Source organism: Capricornis sumatraensis, chromosome 10 (assembly GCF_032405125.1).
Source record: "Capricornis sumatraensis isolate serow.1 chromosome 10, serow.2, whole genome shotgun sequence".
Lineage (NCBI taxonomy): Eukaryota > Metazoa > Chordata > Mammalia > Artiodactyla > Bovidae > Capricornis > Capricornis sumatraensis.
In genome coordinates this window covers 104,809,961-104,835,911 of record NC_091078.1, presented here as the reverse complement: position 1 = coordinate 104,835,911, position 25,951 = coordinate 104,809,961, and the positions used below count along the sequence as shown (strand labels likewise).

At 64.9% G+C, this 25,951-nt stretch overlaps 1 protein-coding gene across 1 annotated transcript in view; it reads left to right on the top strand.

Moving 5' to 3' along the window:
• The window catches only part of EEFSEC (eukaryotic elongation factor, selenocysteine-tRNA specific), a 113,541-nt gene that overhangs the window by 75,875 nt on the left and 11,715 nt on the right, over positions 1-25,951 (top strand). Inside the window, exons 5-6 of the mRNA XM_068982515.1 lie at positions 17,745-18,401; positions 22,525-22,681. Of these exons, the coding sequence (XP_068838616.1) occupies positions 17,745-18,401; positions 22,525-22,681 (814 nt within the window). The remainder of the gene's footprint in view (positions 1-17,744; positions 18,402-22,524; positions 22,682-25,951) is intronic.

Sequence of the window (25,951 nt, the reverse complement as noted above, 5' to 3'; positions counted from 1 at the left end):
AGACAGCTTTTCCATCTGCCTGTCGGCTCGGCTGTCCGCTTTTCTGAGTGAGCGCCGCGGCTGCCCTCGCTGCTCTGCGCCCCTCTGCTGGCTTGGCCCTCTCCTCCTTGGGCTCCCTGGCGTGGCCGCCGCTGAGTCTGCGGCTGTGTCTGCTCTGAGCCCCGCCTGGGCTGCACTCCGCTCTCTGCTTCGTGCTTCTTTCTAGATGTTCCGCCACTTCTGTTTCCAGCCTTCCTCTGACCCGAGAGTTGCTTAATGAGAAGATCTTTGTTTCCCGGTTGCGTTTTTTCCCGTTTGCTTGGTTCTGCATTTAGAGTTTTTATTGCACCGTTGGGGGAGGACGTGTCCTGTGTCACGCTGACTGTTTGCAGTTTATTGAGCTTTTCTTCGTGGCCTAATACATGATTCTGTACATGTTCCAGGGGCTCTTAGGAAGAAGACTGATCTGTTACACGCGTGAGATAACCGCCCCCCGTGCGTTGCGTGTGTGGGTGTCGGTGCGAGCTGGCGGCTCCCTCTGCCCCGTCCGCTCTGGCGTGCTCGCCCTCGGTCTGCTGGAGGCTCGCTGGGGCGGCTCCTGCCATCCCCCCGCCCTTTCTCCTCTGCCCCCGACACCTGCGGCCCGCCGTGGCCTCTGACCCTTCACGACTCGCCTCTTCCTGTGGATTGAGGCCTCCCTGAATCGCCAGTGGCCCTTGGGCCCATTTCAGCTTTTTCTGCCCAGAATTCAAGCTTGTTGGATTTCAGTTTGGCAGTTCAGGCCTTTTAATCTTGATCTTTTTTTTACTTCTAGCGTCCCTGAGTCATTTTGTTTTAGTGACGTGAAGTCGCTCAGTCGTGTCCGACTCTCTGCGACCCCGCAGACTGTAGCCTACCAGGCTCCTCTGCCCATGGGATTCTCCAGGCAAGAGTGCTGGAGTGGGTGCCGTTTCCTTCTCCAGCGATCTTCCCCACCCAGGGATCGAACCCGGGTCTCCCACATTGTAGACAGACGCTTTTACTGTCTGAGCCACCAGGGAAGCCAGGATATTGTTTTAGAGGTGATTTATTTGCAGTACAACACACCATGGCCTTGAAAAATCAAAATGAATACTTAAGTCCCTTGGAGCTCTTTGGACTCAGTTTCCCTGTCTGTGAAGTGGGTAGTTTTTTCCAACCGAAACGTTATGCGCTGTTTACTCTACAAGTTATATCGCTAACTGGCATGATGCCATCCTTTTCAAGATATTTCTTCCTCTGACTTTGGCAAATGAGCCAAGCGGGTCCAGGGAGGTGAGTTTTCCAGAGCTGCCCAAGCGACCGTGTGTGGGCTGTGGTTGCCCCCTGCCCAGGGCTCCCCACGTCCACACCCCATGTCCCTTCTGCTCATCACGTGTAGCTGCCGTCGCACCGTCAATGAGAGCCCAGGTCAGCCTGTGTGAAATGATTTCTGGCTTTCTGGACAAGCTGTGGCAAGGAGGGTAACCTAGTAACCAGGTTCACTCTTATACTTAATTGGAAGCAGACCGCGGCGGGCTCAGGGGTCAAGCAAACAGCCTCCTCAGCAGCACCCCCCTGCCCCGCCTGTCCTCTGAGCGGGAGGGCCGCCCTGCTGGGGCGGGGGCTGCTCACCCGAGGGCCGCCCTCTGGACACTGCTTCCGGCTCCTCGTGACTGTCAGAAACGGCAGATGGAGCCAGAGACTCAGGGAAAAAGGCCACCCGGTTTCGAGCCCTCACCTCCTGGGGCCACGACCTCAGTGCTGAGCGTGGGGCGGGCTTGGCTTCTCCATGGGGGTCGCGGAGGTGCGGGGTCCACTGCAGACTGTCCCGAGGGTGGACTGTCTGAGGCCGCCGTGAGGTGGAGGGACTCGGGGGCCTGCTGGAGGGAGGAGGTCTGAGGACTTGGAGCCGGAGTCCCCCCAGCCCAGGGTGGTCCTGAGGGGCGGCTATGTCCGCACTCCCGGCTGTTCCTCTGGGGCCCACGTCCGGTCGGCTGGACGACCCGGCTGCTTTGTCTGCTTGGGGACAGTCGGCGCACCCAGCCCTGGGCTCCAACACAAGCCTGCGGCCCGAGCTCGCCCTGCATGGGAGCGGCCCAGCCTCACCCCTGCCGCCGTGGGCTCAGCTTCCTCTGCCTGAGTCCCGAGCTCGCCCCACGTGGGAGTGGCCCAGCCTTACCCCCTGCCGCCGTGGGCACGCCAGGGCGGGGCTTGGCCTCCTCTGCCTGCAGGCCGGGCCTGGCCTTGCTCCGTCTGGGGGATACTGACGACGGCTGCAGGTGCGCCTGCCCGGTCTGGTCCCAGCACTGCCCTGAGCATCCCTCGGTCCCTCTTGGCGGTTGTGCTGTGGGCGAGGGGAGCGGGCCAGGGAGCGAGCCTTCCAGCAGCGAGCAGAGGGTCTCTGCGCGGGCAGAGAAGCGTGACTACAGAAGCCAAGCCCTCAGCAGTGAGCTCAGGCCTTTGCCTTCGGCCCGGAGCTGGCCTTGGGAGAAAGGGCTGCAAGTCAGCCTCCAGCCCAGCTCTGCCTCTGGGCGCCCGATGGGCAGGGCCCTGCCCACTCGGGCTGCAGGGGCCCGGCCGGCGGGCCTGTCCAGGCTGGGAGCTCAGGCCTTCTGGGGCCAGGTCCACCCTGGCGAGGTATGAGCCCCCGTCTGGGCGTCTAGGGTGCAGGGAGGCGTGAGCAGGGGGCAGACACACCCACCGAGCTCCTGGCGTGTGCTCAGCTGGGCTTCCCACCTGCTGACCCTCTGAAGGACCCTCCGGGGCTGCTGCTCTGAGCCCCACCGTGCAGACAGAGGCTGGTGTCCACGCATCTCACAGCGCTGGCGTCAGAGCCCACGGGGCGGCTCCTCCAGCACAGAGGCCAGTGTCCACGCATCTCACAGCGCTGGTGTCAGAGCCCACGGGACGGCCCTCCCAGGACCCGCTATGCCCCTGGGTGGCAGCTCTGTCCTCTCTAGCTGGGAAGGGCGGTGTTGGGGGCCTCCCATGCGCCTGCTCGCCACCTGGACCAGGGACTGAGGTCGTGGGAAGACCTGGGGTGGCTGGCTATGTGCTGCCAGGGGGTCTGGGCGGAGCGTGGCCGTCCCCATGATGAAGGGGGCGAGGGCCTTGTAGGGAAGACGAGGTTTGGATGTTTCCCAGGGGTCCGGGTCCTTCCGGGGACAGGAGGGCATGAGTGGTGGGTACGGAAAGGGCGAGAAGCTGCCCAGAGAGCCAGGTCTGCCCAGCGTGGGGCCTGCAGGCAAGTCCTTGCGGGTAAGAGCCCGGGGAGGCCCCAGGGCTGGCTCAGCCAGGAAGGCTGGGCAGGAAGTCGAGGGTCAAGACCCGCCTGGTGGGGGATGGGCAGGGGACTGCTGCTTCTGAGAGCTCACTGGGGCCTGGCAGCTGAGGCCCCTTCCCCAGTTTTCAGATGGGGAATAGGTGCAGGGAAGCACCTCGGGGATTCATTCACACATGGAGTTTTAGCTGCAACAGACCATGGATCCTGCCCTCAGCCCTTGTGACTGGGTGTGAAGGTCCGAGCAGTTAGTGAGAACTCGTGGCCCCAGTGGCCAAGGCTGGGGTGTGGGGGGGGTGGGGGCGTGGTGGTCCCGCCAGCCCAGTGCCCTCCTGCGGGGCTGCCGCTCCTGGAGGCCCGCCCCAAAGGGAGTACAGGGCTCTGCTGGGGGGCCGTGCCACACCCTGCGCCCTGGCTCCCAGCCCTCTCGTCCGAATGTAACTTGCACGGGCCCAGGGAAAGAGACACGTTTAGGGAAGGAAACAGGAGCAGCAGCTCAGTGCGGCCGCGAGGGGCCCAAGGCAGCGTCTGCACCTTGAGGAGCGCACGCACCACACCCTGTGATGCCCCAGGCCGTGCCGTCTTCAGACCGGCCGGCGAGCCTCTCAGCAAGGGCAGCAAACAGGACCCCCGCGCCCTGCACTGAGTGAGGCCGGGAGAAGGTCCCAGGGTGTCCTGTGTTTGCCCTTCTCTCCCTGGTGCGTGTGCGGCTGTGGGAAAGCACGCTCCATGGGGAAAGGCCCGCTCAGGAAAGTTTTCAGATTTTCTCGAGACATCTGGTAAGGAAACAAACTACACGGCAACGTGAACTAACTGGAAAATAAGTGAACAAAGGTTATTTACAGCACAGGAGAGAGCCCTAGAAAAAATGTGAAAAATTAGACATTGGATTCAGACCAAAGTCACGTGGAAGAACAGTGATGTGAGGTGGGGACTAACCGTGCAGTTCCTTTTGCTGACGGCTGCTTCCTTCACTGGAGTGTAGTTGTCTTTACAGGAATTTGATCCCTGCCATTTGCAGAAGCGGGCAGTGTTTGGCACGCGGGGCATGTGATGGGTTGTGCCTCCACGAGGCCCGGGGCTCCCCTCTGTGGTCACCCCCGGCCCCTCCCCTGCCTTGGTGCAGCCACTTCCCTGCAAAGCAAGAGTCTGGGGGGTGGTCGGCGAGGAGAGAGCCTGGGAAAGGCGGGGACCCAGGGCTTCTTGAGGAGGGGGCAGCCTTTAGCTCAGAGCCGTGGCCCACCGCCTTGAGGACACAAGGCCTCCGGTGTGCGGGTGGAGCCCGTGCATCCCCATGCCCAGGGAGCTTGGCAGGGCCCCCTCCTGGCCTGTGCCCCCTGGAGAGGGCTCAGAGGGGGTGCTGACCTGCCCTCTGCTGCGGCTGCTGCCCTGCGTCAGCTGCTCTGCCCTCCCCCAGCTATTGGAGATGCTCTTGGAAATCCTTCAAACTCCGACTGGCCCGGAGCCTGGCGAGGTCCACGTGGGAGTCAGCTCTCCTGCTCAGCTCTGCTTCTCGTGCGAAGCTCCCCAGCTGCTCCGTCTTGGGGTCCCAGCCCCCGGATGGTGCCCAGGCCACCATCAGGTTCCTGCGTGGCCATCAGCCCCTGGGGGCCGCGTGGAGGATGCGCAGAGTGTCTGCCGCAGCTGCTCAGGCGTGGCGGCCGGGAGGCCTGTGTCGGGAAGGTTCTACGAGGGGCCTTGCTACGGCGGGAAGGCGGCCGCTCCTCGGTGGCTGCAGGCTGAGCGTCTTCTGTGCGTCCTCCCTTCTGGCTTCGCCCCCACAGCCCTGGGCACCGCCATGATGCCCAGTCCCTCTGCCGCCGCGGCCACGCGCGGAGGCGGGAGACAGACCCTGCTGCCCACATGTGCCCTGCACCCGGGACAGGGGAGCCTTTGTTCGGCTGAGCGCCCATCGGGAGCGTGCCAGCATTCCCAAGGACCAGCCCGCGCCCTCCAGGAAGGACAGGGCTGTCCTTGCTTGTTGAAAACTGGAATGTCAGCTAATGAGGAGCCGTTGAGAGATGCGTAGGTCCCGTCCCAGGACAGCTCACCGCGGTGGGCCTCACGGCTCCCCGAGGTGCAGTGGCGGCCGGGCGGGAGACTGTGGCTCCCAGCCTCCTGCTCACAGGACATGGCTGGGTGCCAGGCCCTGGGGGGGGGGAGGTCAGGTTTTTTCTTCCCTCCTCACCATTTAGCCATGTCATCGTCTGAAGAGCAGTCAGAGGCGGCGTTCGGATCACTGTGGCTCTTGCGGACACCTGCAGAGAGTCAGCTCCTCAGGAAGGTGGCCTGGCCCGGGGACTCGGGCGGTCCTGGTTGAACTCAGGTTTGGTCCTGTCACGTGGCCTTGTGGGGCCCATCTCGGTCCCACTGCAGGCGACCCACTAACACCCAGGGACCAGGCGCCCCACAGGGTCCGGGTGAGAAGCTGCCACCTCCCCGCTGTGGGCTGACGGCGTCCATGCAGGTGCCTCTGGGTGCTCGGGTGGACCATCGGCGCGTCCCCACCGCACCCGTGCCGGGCCTTCCCGGCGGGGCTGCGCTCACACCGGCTGCAGGCCCGGGGATCCACGTCCAGACACGCTCAGGAGGCAGCCACTCTCAGGCCGCAGGGCAGGCAGGTTGTCGAGGGCAGGCAAGGCTGCCAGCCAGGCTCCGGCTGCCGTGGCCTCTGTCTCACGCGTTCAGAAGACAGGACGTGCCTGGGAGGACGGAGGGACCCGGGGCGGCCAGGCTGCAGCCACTCCCGCTGGGCAGAGGCCTGCAGCCCCCGCAGCGTCGGCACGGGAGGCTGAGGGTCCGCCTGTGGAGGCCCCACCCTTCCAGCGCAAGGTATGCGGATTTGATCCCGGGTTGGGGAACTAAAATCCCACATGCTGCAGGGCAACTAAGGCCGTGCACCGTGACAAAGATTCCACACATCACACCTGAGACCCAGTGCAGCCACATAAAGAACCAGTGCCCAGGCCGCGGGTCACCCAGCCTGCCGGTGCCTCTGGCTCGCCCAGCCTTCTCCTGCCCTGCACAGGCCACAGGACTGGGGGCCGCGATTTGGACGCACTTCTTCAGATCTTTTCTTCTTTTCTGTTGAACATGTTTTCTCCTGATCGTAAAAGCAGTGTATATAGCTAGTGGGAAAAATACAGAAAAGAGTGACAGGGAAATCGACCGTAATTCTTCCACTTTTATAGGAAGTCCCTTTCATTCACCTTCCTGTGTTACAGGCTATATATTTGTGTATGGCAGACATCACTGTAATTTTTACTTAAGATGTCAGTATTTCTGGTGCATGGAGCACCAGTTTCACAAATATATCCTGTGTCTTTGCAAGCGCTTAGCTTGTTGCTATATTGTTTCTTCCTATTGTCCTTACGTTATTTTCTTTCTTAAATTTTCCTGAAGCACTTTGTGCGATGCCGGGAGGCATGCCATTTCCGCAGCGCCTCAGAATGCTGGGAAGAGCACAGCCCTTTCTGAGCACCCTCAGCGTGGGTGTCTGGCACAGGCTCTGGCTGCTTGTGTTCTTCTTTTGACTTTTTATTTGGCTGTGCTGGGTCTCAGTTGTGATATGTGGAATCCTTGTTACGGGGCACGTGGGATCTTAGTTCCCCGACCAGGGATCAAACTCGCATACCCTGCATTGGAAGGCGGATTCTTAACCACTGGACCACCAGGGAGGTCCCAAGGCCACTCGTCTGTGAATCCGCGCTTTGAAGAACGGTGTCATGTATTGCCTGTTTCAGTTATGGTGGAAATGCATACTTGCGGAGAGCTTCACACACTGTCCCCTGAAGCTAAAAGTCGAGCTCCCTAAGGAGCTGCTCCCAGAGAGGACCAGTGGTAAAGGCATGTGCACATCTGTTTGATGTCTGTGTGTACACACGCACACTCACAGGCGTACACACGCACACTCACAGGCGCACACACGCACAGACGCACGTACACACATGCGCGCGCACACACACACGCATGTATACACAGGCGCACACACACACAGATGCACGTACACACAGGCATATACACAGGGGCGCGAACACACAGGCGCACACACACAGATGCACATACACACAGGCATACACACAGGCACACACACACACAGATGCATGTACACACAGGCATACACACAGGTACACACAGGCACACACACACACAGACGCACGTACACACAGGCATACACACAGGCACACACACACAGGTGTGCACACACACAGGCACACACATAGACGCACATACACGCAGGCACACACACACACAGATGCACGTACACACAGGCACACACACACGCACGTACTCACAGGCACACACACTCACAGGTACACATAGACACATGCATGCGCGCACAAGCACACATACGCAGGCGCGCACATGCGCTCGGGAGTAAAGGCCCCTGGTTGTGGCCGTGTCCCGTGACGCGCTGGGTCCAGTCCACAGGAGGCAGGCGCGGCACCGTCACGCCCCCAGGACGGGCTCCCCGGCTGCCCCGGGGCCCTGGCCGCACACGGCCCTCCGTGAGCGCCGCCTCAGAGCTGGTCCCGGCTTCCTGGACTGGTTGGCCCGTGGGCGGAGTCACGTGGTCCTGGGGCCAGAGGCCCCGCATGGGGGTGAGGCGCGCCCGGGCCGCCCGGACCTGGGTGCAGAGGAGCGGGGGCCGGCGGTGCCCCAGCCTCTGCGGCCGGCCGGCCTCCCTCAGCGCACGCTGCCATCATTCTCCCTGCGTGACACTCGACAGCGGGGAGTTGGCCAGCTTGTTTCATCTCTTCTTAAGGAAAAGTTAAATTTATAGTCCCAGCCCCGACCTTCCCTGTAACTCATGTGCTCATCCTGCTCCCTGGTTTGACGTATGGCATCGCTGTTTCATTAAACAACATACAGGAATAATTAGTTCGGCAACGATGCCTCAGAACAAAAGCCCTTGATTTAGTTTGACTTTATAAGTTGCTCTCTTTTGATGTGCAGGAGCACATCTGGGGTCTCAAAGAGAGCAGAAAGGAAAATAGACGACGTCTAGTCAGGCTGGGGCTCCGGGTTTCCCGAGCACAGCCAGTAACCCTTTGGTCCCGGGCCCCAGTGGCCGCGTGAGCCCCGCAGACCCGGCAGGTCCCGCGCTCCGCGCCCGGCGGCCTGACCTTGCTGTAGCCCCACCTCCCCTGTGCAGGCCCTGCTTCCTTCCCTCACTCCGCGAGCGAGTGCTGAGTGTCAGGGCCCACGGTGTGTGGCGCCCTCGAGTGCTCTGGAGCCCACGGGTGAGCAAGGCCTCAGCCCCATTTGTCCTGCCTTCGAGTTCTGTCCCCGCGGGCTGCCCAGGGGTCTTCCAACCTCCCCAGCCAGCAGGTGAGGCTGCAGCCTTGCCCGACCCCCAGGGCCCCGCAGGCCCCGTGCTCACGAGCCCCCGCCCCCGCCCCACATGCACCCCTCTTCCACATGAGCTGCCCCCCCTCCTCCAGGCCCCGCAAACGAGTCCCTGCTAGCTGGGTACCATGGCTTCTCCCTCGAGCCCTGGTGTCCTTGCCGCCCCAGGAGAGCCCTTGGCGCACGGTGCCCGGGAAGGAGTGACCGTCAGTGCCAGAAGCACTGGGGTGGGGGGCTTATGTCCTGGTGTCTGGCCCCCTCGCACCCCACAGAGGGCCGGACATACAACGGGCTCCGCGCGCAGGGGTCTGGTCTGTGCACCGCCTGGTCCAGCCGTCCGCGTGCGTGGGGACCCCTGCTGCCCAGGACCACATGAGCCGGGGGAGCCAGGGGCCTTGCGGGCTCGCGTTTACAGCCAGCACTCCGGCCATGGTGGTGCCGTCCTTGCAGAGGAGTTTTGGACCAAATCCATGCAGATTCTGTTCCAGCTGGCTTTCGGAGCCACGGGGGCAGATTAAGTGGCTCTCTCTCTGGCTTTCAGTTTCTAGGGAACCAGGTCTGGGACAGGCAGACGGCGGGTTCCCTGAGCCCCCGTCAGGCGCCCTTCAGCCCTTGCTGCTCCAGCCGTGCCCCACTGCCCTCTCACCCAGGACACGGAAGGACGCACCCTCTCTTAGCAAGACCCAGTGGGAGCGCCAGGGCCGCCCTGCATCCTGGCTGGACAGGAGCCAGGACTGCCTGGCGCACGGCAGAGGGGCTGGCATCGCTGCCCCAGCAGGCTGTCTGGCCCCTGCCTGTGGGCCGCAGACCCCCGGGCCCGCCCTGCCGGTACCTGCACAGCCCCCCTCTCTCGCCTGGCCTGGGCGAGGTGGTGTTCATCCCCACTTCACAGAGGAAAACACCGAGGCCGGAGCGGGGACGTGACGCACCCCAGCCCTGCGTCCTGGCCAGGCTCTGAGCCTCAGCCTGCCTGCATCAAAGCCCCTGCTCGCTCCGCTGCTCAAGGCGTGGCTCCTGGGCTGACCACACACCTTTCCCACCTCGGTGACACGTTTCCACACTCGGGGCCCATCAGCCCCGCTGCCCAGGCGCCCGGTCCCAATCCGTCCGCGACCCCTGCCCCGTGGCTCCAGCTCCTGACCCTCGAGGCCGCGGCGTCTGCCAGCGGGAAGGGGCCACTGACCGTGCCGGCTGCATCGCCGGGGACAGCAGGCTTCAGGAGGCTCTCCTGTAATCTCTCTATCCACACGGCCCTCATTTTAATTTGCAAAATTGAACCCAGATCGAGAGCAGTAAAGCCAGAGGACGGTAAATATTCATGCCTCAGTGAGCAAGGGCGGCTCCATTGCCGTCGTGAGATTGGGAGAATTGCCTTGGGGATTATGTATATTCATGGGCCGATTTTTATTTGCGATATAACATGACTCCCGTTGGCCTGTGTGTTACCCGGTCTACCCCAAACAGACTTTGCGCAAAGCTCCCGCCCTTAAGCTCCTGGAAGTCCTCTCGAGTGGGTCAACCTCTCCCCGCTTCCTAGGAGACGGGCTGGAATAGCAATCGCCCCGCACCCAGCCGGGGGCGGCCGTGCGTCCTTCTTGTCCGCTCCGCAGGGCGAGGTGCGGCTCTCGCATGCAGGCCTCAGAAGAGGAGGCGCGTTCTGTTCCCACGGCCGTCTCCCCCGCCCCCTGCCCCGGGCTGCAGGACCAGGCCTGGCCTGTGCTGTGTGCCCCGAGCTGGGGGGGTGCTCACAGGTGACCACCCAGGGAGGCCGGTCGATGGCGGCCTGCCCCGCAGGGCGTCCAGTTCTGTTGATGCAGCCTCTCGGGAGCACCCACGGGGGATCGGGCGGAGCCGGGCCTGGGCAAGTTGTCTGTCTGCCCCAGGTCTCTCCCAGGTGGCTCAGAGCCAGGCAGGGTCAGCCGGCCACTGCCCACCACCTGCTCTCAGACATAAAGCTTTTCGTGCTATGACGGCAGAGCTACGCAGCTGCGACGGAGCCCGTGGGGCCTGGGAGCCCGAGGTGGTGGCCGTCTGGCCTTCTGCAGAGACGTTTGCAGCCCCCGGTCCTTCAGCTTCAGGGGGCACGGGCCCTGGAGCCCCGTGTCGGACTCAGCCCTGGCCCTCACGTCCTCTTGCGAATTCATCGTCACAGCGACCCCAGTGAAGCTGGGGTGTGCGTCTCCTTTCTGCTGATGGCGCAGTATTAATAGTAATCGTGTTCATGGCTCATCTTTACTAAACAGTTCCTAGCTTTTGATGCCGTGTGAATAGCTCCACGTGGATTACCTGGGGTAATCCCCCCCACTGCCTGGGGAGGCGGGTGCATTTTCCATCTGAGGAAGCGGAGAGGGCAAGCCCCGTGTGCCCAGCGTCATGGGCGGGCTCGAGGGAGCGGACCCGGGAGGTCTGGCCGCAGAGCCTGCGCCGCTGGGGCCCTTGCCCTCAAGTGCAAGTTCACGTAGCAGCTTTGCTTCCACTGCTCCGCCAGCCTCCTCCCGCGGGATCCGTGTCCTCCGGGAGGCCTGGCCCAGAGCTTCCCCAGCAGGGTCTGCGTCCCAGCCCACCGCCACTGTCGGGGAGGCCTTGGGCCCCGTCTGCCCCCTCTCCACGGGGGTCGCGGTGAGACCGGCGACTCCTCGGGCCTGTGTGAGGGCTGAGTGGGCCGGTGTAGGTGAGCTTGTTGGAACACCGCCCAGGGTATACAGTAGGTGCTCCCTGAACGGCAGCAGAGGCGGGGGAGGTGACGAGGTCCCCAGGCGTCGAGCGGCCCGTTGGTTAGCACGTCAGCAGAGGGTCTGCAGACCACAAGCTGCAGGCCAGAGGCCGGAGTGGACCTTGGCCGCTAGTCTAGAGCCGCACTGGGCCCCCGAGGCCGCGGGCGTGGAGGCGGCTGGGGTCCGCCTGCCGCCGCCGCGATCACTGCCTCACCTGTGCTGGGCCTCTCGCGCGTCCCTGGCTCCCCTACGCCCAGCTGGCCCCTTGATGGGACACGCCACCCGACTTGCCACCCCACCCGGGGCGCTCAGTTGCTTGGCTTTCTCCCCTCCGAGTTCTAGCTTTCTGAGTTTAATCTTCGTCCATCTCGCCTGCAGCCGCTGCGCTCCTCAGATAGCGTGACAGGGTCCTTCGCAGCCCCACCAGCAGGTGGGCATGTCGGCTGTCTGCGCTGGGAACCTTCCATGCCTGAGAGCCCTCTCCAGATTTCCAGGCAGACCCTAGTCAGCCTAGGCTTCACCGGTGCCTTGGGAGCTCTCTCGGGCGTGGAAGAGACTCTGCAAGCCTTAGCTGAGCCTCTTCTTCGTCCCACGGCACCCTGGGTCCTCGGCGTCCTCCCCGCGGGCCAGGCTCGGCGGGGCTGAGGTCCCCTCACGCCCTGAGGCCGGTCCCCCAGCTCTGGCTGGGGCCCCAAGCTCAGCCGGTGTCGGGAGCGGGTGAGTGGCTCTGGCCTTTGTCACCTGCGGCCCTGAGCCTGCACAGCTGCCGGGTGTAGTTCTCCGTGGCCGGGCGTTCGGGGTGGCTGCCCCCGCGGGCCAGGGACGGCAGGCCACGCCCAGCAGGTCGGTTTCCCTCAGTGGCAGTTTCCAAGAGGGCAGTTACACCCAAGCCTTGTTTTTATTTCAAAACAAACATGGACATATTACGGCATCAAACACAAAAATTTCCACGAACCTTAAAACTTAGAAGCGGTTCTGTGCCCCCAGCAGCTGGCGTCCTGCACCTACCCCCCTCTGCCATCTCCTGGGACTGCTGGGCTCCGGGGCCCATGGTCTGGCAGGCTCCCCCGGCACTGTGAGTCTGCAGCTTGCCCTGAGGGACCCGGGAGGGAGAGGCTGTGCTTTCATTTCTGAGACTCCCCCGGTCTCGTCTGAGTGGGCTCGTCCTTTGAAACCCCGTCGCCTGCCCAGGATCCAGGCCACCCGGTTGGTTCTCCACAGCCGGAGTGTGGCCGTGTCCCTGCTTGGGATTCTTCTCCAGGCTGAGCCCCGGGTCAGAGCTGGCCCCCTTGGCTCACCTCCCAAGGATTCCTTACCCCCCAAAAAGCCCAAGGATGTCGTTAAAAACAATTAAAGCACCAGTTGTATGGAAAACAGGAGAATCAGACATCGTTGTAATTCAATTTAAACTTTTATGGGATGACAGATGCGTGGAGGGTGGCTGGGAGGAGGAGCGTGGAGCTTCCTGGCAGGCCACTTGTCACTTTTACGGTTTTCCATTGTTGCCAGACTGGGTGGCGAAGAACCTGGGTGAGTCTGTGAGGTCGCGGTGGAGGGGCGGGGCCTCTTGGGCCCCGCGGTAGGAAACCCGATCCCCCTTCCGCCCGCTGGGTGCCCACCACGAGACAGCAGCAGGAGGGGCCAGCAGGCAGCAGGGTGGCATGGCCTACCATGGGCAGCCGCCCGCCCGGCGCAGGCGCCCAGAGAGCAGAGCCAGGCGTGCAGGTGCGGCGCCGCCGTGGGGCCTGACGGCGTATCAGCGCTCGCTGCGTCCCCAGGACTCCGGTCAGGGCCTGAGCTGGGGCGGTGCACATGGGCCTGGGGGTGACCAAGCTCCGGGCATGCAGCCTGGCCAGGCACTTGGGGGCGGGGCAGTGGCTGGAGTAGACAGACGCGCCAGCAGGCAGAGCCCCCATCGGAGCCTGCGCTCGGGTCCGGGGCCACATGTGGGTCCCCAGGCTTCTGAAGACGGCCTCCTCCTCTTAGGGGGCGTGTCTCGTTCCTGAGCAGGGGCCCCTGAGAGGAAGGTCTCCTCACTCTCCTCCCCGGGGGCAGCTGGCTTTGGCTGAGGCCCCTGAGGATGTCTGCATGGAGGCCCCTGAGGATGTCTGCATGGAGGCCCCTGAGGATGTCTGCATGGAGCAGAGCCCAGCGCTGGGCAGCAGCAGAGCCTCCCGAGACAAGGCCGGGCGGGGGGGCGGGGGAGCGCTGCCAGGCCCGGCTCCTGGTGGTGCCGGTGCCCAGGGGCAGGGGCTGGGGCACCGAGCCAGGACAGGGAGGGGCTGGCCTGACCTCCTGCGATGTCACCTCCCTGGGAGCTCGCCTGGGAGGCCACTGGGCCTGGCCATCCGCTGTGGGGAGGAGCTTCGCCCCTTCACCTCGGGGTGAAGTGGGGGCAGCAGGGACCCCCCAAGGAGCCCTGTCCCAGTGGCCAATAGCCGGGCGGCAGCAAACAGCCCACAGGGTTGCGTGAAGGCGCTTCCCGGTGCTGCTGGGGGCGAGTGGCCGCGGCAGTGGGCGATCAGGGGTACTGAGGCAGTCGTGCGCCCCACCACGGGTCTGCCTGGCGGTGCTGGGAAGCACGAGGGGGACGCAACAGGAAGGCCCCCTGCGGCATCGTGCCCACAAGTACGGGTGTGGGTAAGAGGAGGAGGGACCGCGGCATTCAGGAGGAGCAACCTGGACAGACCGTGCGGCCCAGCCGCCGCTGTGTGAGCCTGCGGAGACGGCTCCTGACAGGAGCGACGCCCGCCCAGGGCAAGGGGATGAGTCGTCGAGCAGGCCAGCGGCACAGCCCTGCCCTGGATGCTCGCAGGCGCCTGCGCCTCGCGGGGTGCTCACGTGGCTCTGAACGCCTGTGGTGGGACACGTGAAGACTCCCTGGAGCTTGCTCCAGGGCGGCAAGGCCGGAGTCAGGCCTCGGGGCCTTCAGCCCCACACTGAAGCCAAGGACGAGTGGCGGCTCAGACGGGTCAGTCCCAGGAGGGAGCGCAGGCCGTGGGCACCTCGCTTGGCCCCGAACCTCTCTGAGTGGTTTGTTCCTCTAGAGTACAAGTGGGTGACCCCCGGGGCCTACCCGCTGCCCCCACAGCCCAGGCCACCCTCCCCCCAGCGGCGTCCTGAGCTTGGCTTTTTGTGCAGGACGCAGTTAATGCACCAGGCGGGGGATGTCTTATCTGTGCCCGGCCCAGCTCAAAGAAGAGGGAGAAATAAGAGCAGCCAAATTGAAACCTTATTAAACCAAATTGGTCAGGTCTGATGGAGCCAAACCTAGACGGATCTTTGAAAGCTGATTTCATTTTTCCCTCCGGTCTGAGCCTCTTTGGATTGCAGTAACTGATCCTGGTGTAAGCTTGTTAGTGTCGACCTTGTGCGTCTCTCCTCCTTTCCCGACTTACATTTCATTAAGCGCTGATGCAGTCACAGGGCCCTGACCCTCGCCTTTGGCACAGCCAGGAGCTTCCAGGCTCATTAGTGGACAGAAACGGATAACAGGGGTCCAATCTCATTACGGCCGGTGCCATTATCACAGCAACCTCGCCCATCAGAAGCGCGGCTCAGCCCCCTTCTCTCCGGCATCTGCTGATTCTGGAGGCCGTCGGGGGCCGGTCCCCCCACGTCCTGGCCCCCCGCGTGGGTTGTGGCTCTGGCTTCTCTGTGTCCTGTGCTGCAGAAACAAGGCTGCCAGAGAGCCGGGTCAAGGGCTGCAGTGCTGGTGGGCGCTGGTGGGGCTGACGTGTGTGGGGTGACGGGAGAGGGGCTTCCAGACGGGCACGTGCCCCACCCCCGGGCCTCAATCCCGGATCTGTGAAGTGCGGTCGCCGGAGCCGTCTGGGGGTGGTTGGGCGAACGGTGAGGACGAGCTTGTCACTCGACGAGCATCCTGCGGACGCCATGTCTCTCCTCTGCCCTCGCCGCCGCTGGCTGGGTGTCTGATCCTGCAGGCTGGTGCTGTGCAGGGCAGAGAGACACGCCTCGGGACCCCGCCTTGGGCCACTTCCCTGCCGGCATTCAGCGGCCTTAGAAAGCGCCCCGGTCACTGTGAGCCCAGCCTTCCGCCGAGGGCCGCAGACACCAGAAAGCGCGGCACAAAGGCTCAGAGGCTGGAGAGAGCCCCTGAGTGGGGCCGGGCCGACAGGCATCCGTCTGCTGTCCCACTAGCCCGTCCCGCTGGGGCCCTGCTGGACAGAGTGGGGTGCTGAGGGGCTCTTGAGGGGCCAGGTCTGAAGTCTGCCGGGCTGGCCATCAGGAGGCACCGCTGAGCTCCGCTGGGTCAGGGGAGCTGGCTGGCCCCTGCCTCCAGCCCCAGAGCCTTCTTCCTGGATTCATGGTGGGGGTGTCCACCCTGAGGCCCCCAGCACCACCCCAGGTCAGCTGGTCGGGTGATCAGGGGACAGGCCAGGAGCCAGGCCTGCCTCGAGGTCCCAGAGCTGATCAGCCCAAGTCCCAGTCTATTTGCCTTGTGACCTTGGAGACATCAAAAACCTCTGTTTTCTCATCCATAAAATTGAATGTAAAAATATTGACCTGCCTTGTAGGGTTTTATGAAGAATAACTGACCCAGAGGATGGTAAAGCTTGTTTGTTCATCAGAAAGGGCCAAACTGCTTAGCAGCCATGAGCTCGAGTTTGCAGAAGTGTTGGCTGGCTTGATGGTGTTCCTCCTGCCTCCTGCCAGCTCCCTGCCGCCGCCCGCCGCCCCGTCTCTCGCCTCTGGGGCTGTCACTCGCCTCGCCGGTCCTTCGCGTGTTGTGGGCGCTTCCCCCGTGGAGGCTCAGGTGCCCCCCACACATGGTGTGGCAGGCACGCTGCAGGGACAGGACCTTGCGGAGGGCGGTGAGCGCATCTCGGGGCTGGGGAGCAGGCCCGCAGTGCGGCCAGGGTGAGGCCCGCAGACAGCTCCGGTGGGGCCCCACGCGCCAGGCAGGGCTGGCATCTCTCCGAGGTCACCCGGTCACCCCGCGCCACATTCCTGGAAGGCCGCGTCCCGGCGCCCGCGCAGACCGTGCAGGGTGTCTCTTTCTGGCTGATCTTGACGGTGGCTTTTGACACCGCTCCTCTCACTTTCTCTGCCCCCTGACCTCCTGGTTAGGTGGTTAATGGTCTTTAAACAAACACTGGCTTTTCAGGCTTCACTGGGAAGGACCAGGCTCTTTCCGCCCAGCCCTCCTCCACGGGGAGGAGACGGGGGTTCCACACCCCGACCTCATAGACTGGGCGCCCGAAACCTAGCGGCCGGTGCTGCCTTCCGCCGAGGGTGTCGGTGGGGGCTGTCGGTGGGGGGCCGCCTTCCGCCGAGGGTGTCGGTGGGGGTTTCTGCCCCTCTGCTGCTGTAAGCAGAGGTCCTCTGATGGTCTCGTCACCCGGACGTGGGTCTCTGCAGACGCGTGGCTCTCGCTGTACACGTTTGTGGGGCCTTTTTTGCGCCTGCTGCTGATTTAGCTGCCTTGGGCACAGAGGTGTGCTGCTGGGTGGGCGTGTGAAGGTTTGGGAACAAGTAAGATCCGTCGCCCCTGCTGGTGTCCAGCCGCGCCCCACTCCTCGCCCCCGCTGCCGCCCCCACCGTCTCCACACCTCCAGGCGCCCTGGCTGTGAGTGGACTTTCTCTGGCCCCGCACAGCTGGCTCTTGTGATCAGGGTGTCAGCTCAGACATGGCCTCCGCAGAGGTCTTCCCTGACCTTTGCCCCCACACAACCAGACTCTCCCAGCCCCCAGCGCGGGGCCCCAGCATCATGGCGCATCGTTCGCTCTAAGCAGGGCGTGAATGATGCACAGACTGTGGGTGTTGGTCACACGTACCTACACACACTAAGAGCCACGTGTCTGTTCCGTTTATGCTAATGGGCGTCGTTGCTACGACAGTACTGCAGTGCTGTTTCTGGAAGCTGCGTTCTTTGCGGACACAGCTGGCCCTGTCCCCACGCCCGGAACAGCGCCCAGCACGCAGCGGCCCCGGGGCCCGTGTGTCCAGGGAATGAGGAGTGGCTCTGCCCGGTGAAGCCCGCAGGCTGGCAGCAGGCGGGTCTGAGCGGGCAGGGGTGGCACAGCGGGCGACATGGCCGGGAGGCACTGGGGCAGGCCTCTGCCCAGCGGGGTCTGGACAGCCGTGTTTGTCCTGCACTTTCGAGGCAGCCGGGCGAGGCCAGGCAGGCGGGGGGTGGTGGGAAAGCAAGGCTAGACTGAGGGCTGGGGAAGAAAGTGCAGGACGGAGCCTGGGTGGGAGGGGGCGAGAGGGGCCCCAGAGCTGCAGTCAGGCTCCAGTGACCACCACCCCCAGCCAGGCCCGGGCGCCCCGGGGGCCTGCTCTGTGCGGGGCGTCTGATCGGGAGCCCGTGGCTGCTGGCAGCCCCGGGACACAGACCTCTCTGCGTGGGCCCCGCCCCGAGGTGCAGACTCTGAGCCCGCTCTCCTGTTCCGCCCAGGTGGTGAGGAAAGTGAAGTCCATGCAGATGTTCCGCACGCCCGTCAGCGCCGCCGTGCAGGGGGACCGGCTCGGCATCTGCGTCACCCAGTTCGACCCCAAGCTGCTGGAGCGCGGCCTGGTGTGCACCCCCGAGTCCCTGCACACGGTCCACGCGGCCCTCATCTCCGTGGAGAAGATCCCCTACTTCCGGGGGCCCCTGCAGACCAAGGCCAAGTTCCACATCACCGTGGGCCACGAGACGGTCATGGGCCGCGTGATGTTCTTCAGCCCCGCCCCCGACAGCTTCGACTGCGAGCCCGTGCTGGACTCCTTCGACTTCTCCCGCGAGTACCTCTTCCAGGAGCAGTACCTGTGCCCGGGCCCAGCCCCGGCCGCGGCCGACGCGGCTGAGGCCACCGAGAAGGCGGGCCAGGCTTCGGCAGGCCGCTGCCCCCGCCAGCAGTGGGCCCTGGTGGAGTTTGAGAAGCCTGTCACCTGCCCGCGGCTGTGCCTGGTGATCGGCTCCAGGCTAGATGCCGACATCCACGCCAACACGTGCCGCCTGGCCTTCCACGGTGTCCTGCTGCACGGGCTGGGAGACAGGGACTACGCGGAGAGCGCCCTGCCTGCGCTGCGCGTGTACAAGCTGAAGCAGAAGCACGGCGTCGTGGAGCGGGTGAGCACGCCTTCCTGCCTGCGGTCCTCAGACGGGGAGCTGCGTCCACGTCCTCTGGCTCGGCCGGTCAGAGCCAGGCCAGCACACAGGCGGGCCCTGCAGCTGCTTGGCCCAGCTGGTCAGCACAGGCGGGCGGCTCCTTGGGGGGCCCCCCACTGTCAGCCGTCCCTGCAGCCCCACCTGGGAGCCCTCGCCCGCTGGGCCCTGAGCGGACGCAAGTCCCTGTGGCTCCCTGGCATCGAGTCCAGGGGTCAGGGACGGGCGTGGTGGTCCTGGGACCGGCCGGTGTGTGCAGACTCAGAGCTGCCCACTGAGACGCCGGTGCTGGGAACTCAGGCTCCCACGGGGCCTGCCTGAGGCCGTCCTGGTGCAGCCCTGAGTGTGTGTAGCCGCAGGTGATGGGGGTGGGTGTGCAGGGCCCTGGAGCCCGTGACTGCGGGTTGCGTAGCCTCGTCTCCGACCCCCTGTGCCTTGTCCTCCGCTGGCCCCCAGCGCTGACCCCCGGGGGCCTCGGCACACGCTGCTCTGCGTGCCTCACGGTGGAAGGCATAGTGTCGTCTTTGCCCTGGCCGCCTGCAGACGAGTTTCAGTGAGAGTTGGCACGGCCGGGAGTTGGGCAGTCTCTTTCCCTCAGTCCCCTTTCCGGAGAAGCGGGGGCTGTGCACCCCCACCCTCAGGGCCGCGGGCAGGGGGGCTGCCGTGTGGGCAGGGCCAGCCCCGAGCGCCAGGCCGCATCTGCTCTCCTGCAGTTCCCTCCTGGCACAATTGCCAGGGTCCCCAGCTGGCACCTCTCTCTCCACCGTGCTGGGGTCAGCCTGGGTGTGCCGGCCCCCCTGGGCCTGGCCCCCGCTGGCGCCGGACGGGCAGGGCCTGCGGGCTGGGCAGAGGAGCCTGCGGCATCGGCCCAACCAAGTGTGGACGCGCAGACGCCACTGGGCGCGCTGGCCGGCTTTGAAGTCTGGGCGGCTCTGCCGAGGCTCCCGGCTGGCCCCGCTCCACTGCTGACGGCTCGCTAATTGTGCCCGGGGACCCGGGGAGCACGCCGGCCCCGGCCGCAGCCGGCCTGAGACTGCCTCTGGCCAGTGCGGGCTCTTCACTGTCCGGCAGCGCTGCCTGTAGCCCCCCGGGCCCCACCCGGCTCCCAGGCCGCTCAGGGAAATCGAGACTCTTCTGGAGCCGCAGCCGAGCAGGCCCCGCCTCGGGGAGATCAGATGGCCACCCGCGAGTGCTGGCCCCGCCCAGCGCCCAGGTCTCTCCTGCCTTCCCCACGGCGTCTGATAGCCCGTGTCTGTTGGCTCCCCTTTGAAAATGGCTTTTTCTGTATAGACAGAGGGCCAGGGCGGCTGGCCGTGGTGGAGAGTGCTGGCTCTGGCTCCGATGTCCCGAGCAGGTGCTGGCCTGGCCCAGCTGTGGACCAGTCCCCCCGCCCCCAGCCAGAAGCTGTGGCCTCTCTAATGGAGCTGGTGGAAAGCTGGTGAGACCGCGTGTGGGAGGGCCTGGCCCGAGGGGCGAGCCTGGCCTGTGAGAGGTGCCCAGCCGTGTCCACCCACCTTTCATCCCGGAACACGGCGCTTTGGTGCCCCTTCGTTGGCACCAGAGGAGCTTCACCCACGTCAGCGCCCAGGGATGGACACAGTCAGCGAGGCAGGGTCCTTGAGTCAGGGCCGTGGACACCGGGCCTGTCCCTGCGGGTCGGCGCCCTGGGTGCTGGGCAGGCCTCGGTCTTGAGGAGTGGGCCTGGGTGTCCTGTTAGTGGGCGTTCGGGCCAGAGCCGAGCCCCGAGGCCTCTGGAAGTTGCCCGACAGAGTGAGGTGACTTGCAGGTCGGTCTCCACCCCGGGTTTGCCCAGGGGGGTTACGTTGGGCCAGTCGTCCCCAGAGACCCTGTGTCTTCCTTACAACCACCTTGCAGGGGATACACGTGTCCTGTGCCCCCAGAATGGGGTGCGGAGACTGGGGAGGGGCCGGGCCACCCCACCCGGCGTGGTCGTGGCAGCGTGCTCCTTAAGCTGGAAAGGACAGACGAGCCTGGACGCCTTCGTCCGGGGGCCTGGGCGCTGCCGGTCCTGGCGGCTCTGAGGGCCCTCCCGGTGCCCGTCCTCCGCAGGCTGGGCACCTCGCCCTGCTGGCCCCGGGCGCGTCAGAGGAGCACCCACACCTGCAGCCCCCGCTGCCCCCAGCTTCAGCTTCTGCGGCCGAGGTCCTGGCCCCTGGGCGGCTGTCTTGCTACTGGCTCTCCCCTGTTCTCGCGGACACCAGCACCCCCTCCTGCCAGGAGCCCTTCTGAAAGAAGCCCCCAAGGCTCAGCAAAGCCCTGGGCACAGGCTGCGGGGCTGGGGGACGCGGACCAGGCCCTCTTCCAGTGGTCCCCCATCCCGGCGCCCGTCCTCCGGCTGGAATTAGGACAGTCGCCTCAGGACTTGGCAAGTCCCAGGCCACGCCGCGGAGCCAGCCGGAGACAGACGCGCATGACGACGTAAATAGGTGTGCTGCAGCCGAGTCCCACTTGGGGGCTGGGGTGGAGGGGCCGCGCCTGGTGGACCCCGTGAGAGGCTTGCTGCGCTCGGGGAGCAGCCCACGGCTGCAGGGCCAACCACCCAGGTGGGTCCTTTGTGGACGCTGCGGCCCCTCGGACCGTCTCACTGCCAACGCTCAGCGTGGGCCCTGGCCAACATCCCGGGGTGGGCTCATGGGGAAGCCGGCCTCCCGGTGGGAAGTGCTGGTGCCTGATCCCCAACGGCTCCGCTGAGGCTGGGAGCCTGTGGAGACGAGCTTGACCGCCGCCCGCAGGAGGCCTCGTCCTCTGACCCCAGGGGTCACTGAACGCCAGCCCTGCGGCAGAGGTTTGCTGGGACCCACGGCCGCACCCCATCACTGCTGGAGGCCGTGTGCAAGGTGCAGAGGGTGCCCTGGCCCCTCCTGGCTCCCTGGCGGGCATCTGTCCCCGCTGTTCCCCCACCCCCGCATCGGCAAGCGACTCAGATCCTGTCGCTGAGCTCAGGAAAACCCTTGCAGACAAGGGCTTGCGGGTCCAAGGGGCTCTGAGGGCCTCCCTGCTCTGGCCAGCGGCCTCAGCAGTGATGCCGAGCTCGGGACTGGCCCCCAGGCGGGGACGCGCACGGCTGGCCCAGACCCACGGGTCCATTTGGCTGTTGTCCTGGCCCTGCTGGCTGACCAGGCCCCCCATGAGGCTGGGACAGGGCTTCACGTTCAGGCCCTTCTGCGGGGGTTCAGCTGGGGGCCTGCGGAGGCGACAGGCACCCTCGCCCTGAGCCTGGCGACGCCTGCTCACCTGGACTACCCAGTTCTAGGGGCCAGAGAAGCTGCTCCGTGCCGTCCACGTGCAGCAGGCCTGGGCACCCTCACACAGCCTTGCCACGTGGAGGGCGCGGAGCAGCTCCCATGGGGGTGAGGCTGGCGGCTCTCCACGTGGCCTGTGTCCTGTCCGCCCGTCACTGGGAGCGGGGGGGCGTGTGCCTGGTATCTGGCTGATGAATCTAGTCAGGTAGGCTGTGTTTTTCTGCAAGGTTTTTAGGGTAAGTGGGGCAGTTTCTGCTCTTCAGAGCAACCCATCCGGGTGCTTGGCCAAATCTTGGCATCATGGGCAGAAGTGCGATGCTCCTGAGCCTGGCTTGTGGGGCCCTAGGAGGAGGTCCCCGCTGACCGCATGCCCGCATCCGCATGCTGCCCAGGCAGCGCCCTGGGCCCAGAGGGCAGGAGGAGGCCTCCCTGGCACTCCGAGGCCTGGTAGACCTGGTGCTTACACGCGCGTGCACACCCCTTCCCCCTCTCTCTCTTCAGAGGCCGTGGAGTGGGTGCACAGCCCCTTCCCTCCTCTCTGCAGAGGCCGTGGAGTGGGGCTGGCAGGCGGCCTGGGGGTGGGAGGTCACCGAAGTGCGGGCGGGGCGGGCTCGGGAGTGGGCGGCACCCCCTTGGCCTTCCTGAGGAGCTGTCGGCTCCAGGACAGGCGGGCGGGACTGCTGTGGGCTCTCGTCACCTCTGTGTGTCCCTGCGGGTGGTGGGGTGGGGGGCTGGCCATCAGTGGTGACGCGGGCTGGCCACCCGTGCACGTGGCAGACGGCCTTCCCCTGGCACTGACGCTCTCCCCGGGCGGGTGGGCACAGGTGCTGGATGACCACAGCGTGATCGGCCGCTCCCTGTTCAAGAAGGAGACCAACATCCAGCTGTTCGTGGGACTCAGGGTGCAGCTGTCTACCGGCGAGCTGGGCGTCATTGACAGCGCCTTTGGACAGAGCGGCAAATTCAAGGTCCACATTCCTGGTGAGTGGCGGTTTCCTCCCGCTCGCGGGAGCTGTCACCCTGCCAGGCTCAGCCCGCGGGGCCTCATGGCCTCTGCCCCCACTGCCCTGTGCCCAAGAGCCAGCGGGTCCTGGAGACGGCGGCTGTGGGCACTGCGTCTGGTCTAAGCACCCAGGGCACATCGCCTGGCTTGCGCGGGGCATGGAGCCACTCAGACCAGCAGCTCAGGGGGCACGCGGCTCCCTGGGGTCGGGGTTGCCACCCCATTCCTGCCTCCTGCTGGCTCTGAGGCGGGCCTGGTCCCCGTGGGGCTGCGGCGCGCGTCTGCTGCCTGGGGTCCCGCTGTGCCAGCCGGTGGCCTCCCGCTGGCTCCGCAGGCCGGGAAGGAGGCCAGGGAGTCCTCTCGGTGTCCCGCCCCACCCCAGGCGCGCTGGGCCTCTCGCGTGGGACCGCGCAGCCTGTGGGGCCAGGCCGGGTATCAGAGGCCGGGTTGCAGGTGAGAGCGAGAGGCAGGAACCGGGGGAACGCTGGCCTGGGAGTCGGGCTCCATCTGACGCCCTGTGTGTGGAGTTTCCTGACGAAAACCTGAAATGGTCTGAACTACAGGAAGCCTGTCTCTGGGCTGTGTTTGCCCATCGTGACCCGTGGCTCCTACTTGAGCCTCAGGACGGACGCGGGGGCGTCAAGAGTCACGTGTCCGCTTTGAGCTGTAGTACGGGAGCAGCGCCTTGTGGAGCCTTGGACACTGCCTTCCGAGACCTCAGAGCTGGACGGGCTCGCAGGACAGCCCCTCCCCATGACACCCGAGGAGCTTCCCCCAAAGTCTGGTGCCTCATGGTTGAAGGGCCCGCATTGACAAAACTGCCCCTTCCAAAGGGCCACCTCCGTCCGGAAGGCCCGGAAGGCCGAGGCCCTCCCTGCGAGACAGCTTGGGGACCCGCTGGGCGGAGGGTGGTGAGGGTAGGGGGCGTGGCCAGCGGTGACAAAGGTCCCCCCGTCTAATTCCACGTTGCTGGCTCCCAGTGACCCTGCCCGCGTTCCAGGTCATGCCTCCGAGGGACCCGGAGCCTGGCCGTGGGGCAGCGCCCAGGGGTGCAGGGGTCCCGGAGCCACCGCGGGGTCAGCCCGGGGTCAGAGGCAGGTCTCGACTGGATGCACAGTTCTAAGCGTCCCCCGGACGACGGTCTGAGAGGCAGAGGGACGGGGGACGGCGGAGGCCGCTGCGGCACAGGAGACCGCGCTCCGGGGAGGTGGAAGCTCACGTTGGTGCCGGGGGTGGGGGGTCCCTGGCGTCCTGGTCACGATGTGGTCGTCTCCCCACAGGCTCCACACAGTGGGCCTTCGGGCTGCGCCGGCCCTCTGGGTTCAAAGTGAAACTGTTTTCTTTCCTGTGAGACGCGCCCTGCCCACGCACACCACCCCAGACACTGAGTCCCACCCGTACACGCTGCCTGGAGTGGATTCTCGGGCACCCTCGGGAACCTGAGCTTGGGCCATCCTCTGAGGGGTGCCCGCCAGGGGCCGCCAGCCTTTTCTGAGGCACCGTGGGCTGGGCGTGTGCGGGCTCTGCAGCCCTGTGTGCCCAGGAGGCAGGGACGGGGCTCCTGCAAAAAGCAAGGGCCTGCGGCCTACCAGACCCGCCTGAAAGCCTGGCTGGAATGTTAACCTTCCTGAGCCTCAGTTGCCTCATCTGTAAGATGGGTCTTTTGTGAGGGTTTTTTTCCTTCCCAACTCTCTTAAATAACTTGATCCATAGGGAAAAGTGGAAAGAAAAGTGTGCTGAACACTCATGTTCCTCAGATTTCACACCTGTCGACGCCGCACGTCGGCAGAGAATGTGCAGTGACCCCCACGTGCCAGCTCATGCCCCTGAGGACGGCGCCTCTGCACAGCCACCCTCTCCTGGAAGGGCCCTTCCAGGGAGGAGGACCCAGCAGGACTGTGCCCAGCCCGGAGCATCACCTCCCCGGAGGAGCCCCACGAGGGTACATGGCCGACGGCTGATGTCACCTTTGAGGCGCCTGACCGCGTGAAAGGGAAGTCTTGCAGAGAAAAGAAAAAAGAGACACAGTGAGAGCGTGGCGCTGGGAGGCTGCGCGAGGCTACTGTCCTCTTCAGCTTTCTCCCGCGCGGAGTGCACTGAATGAGCTTGGTGGGTGCGTCCACAACTCTGGGCCAAAGACACAGAGACCACCCCCAGCTCAGACCCCTGCATCGAGCCCGGACCTGGGCCGTCGTCAGCCATGGCTCCAGGGTCACGGGGGCCCCAGAGTCACGGGAGGCAGCCCCTGCTGCCCCCAGGCCCCACCATCGAGAGGCCGGGGAGGCAGTGAGGGTCACAGGCTCCTCCCACCTGGAAGGATGAGTCACCCGTCGCTGGACCACAGACGGCCTGGGCCCGAGGGCAGTGCCCACGAGGGCCCCAAGCCCCAGCTCTGGGGCCGCGCCGTCAGGGAAGGCGGGTGGCACAGGGGGCGGTGGGCTCGGTGAGAGCCTTGGGAGGGAAGTGGGCTTACTCCAGGAGGGGCCCCTGCGCATTTGAGCAGAGGAGGCCAGGATCTGCGGTGTGTGGGGTGGTGCTCCAGGGAGCCTGCACAGTCCCCGGGGAGCCCCACCCGGGCCCAAAGCCGGCGGCGTCAGGGCAGCGACCCTGAGGTGCGGGGACCCCCCAGGAGGATCCCCGGGCAGTCAGCAGCCTCCCACCAGGTCCTGTCCCCAGCCGGCCGAGGAGACTCCATAAAGCAGCCTGGCAGGGAGAAGAGGGCTGCAGAGCGGTGAGGGGCGAGCGCTGAGGCTTCAGAAAATCCCTGTAAAGTGAGAACAAACCATCCATCTCTCCCTGGCGTCTCACCCGACAGGGGCCTATGGGGCTCTGGCTCCGTCTGTGGGGACAGCAGCTCAGAGGCCCAGTCCCGAGCCAGCCGCACGCTGCCTTCTCCGGAGCATCCTGACTTGGGGGGCCGTGTCACCGAGCGCAGGGAGCCCTTGGGGTGCCTCTTCCCCCCAGAAGAATGGCCCGCCTCGTCCCTCTTTGGCCAGTGAAGCACTTCTAAGCAATTGTAAAAATTATATGAACCCCATCGAAGAACTGTTACAACAATGTTTATACCCAGTATTTGAAACAAAGACAATGATATTATAAATAATTGCAGATGATGAAGATAGGCAAGAAAAAATAACATCATTAAAAGAATTTTACAAGACGGACCGTTCACAAAGATGGATGGAGAAACACAATACGGTAAAAATATCTGCAATTAACATAAGCACGGCCCCGTGGACAGAAACCAT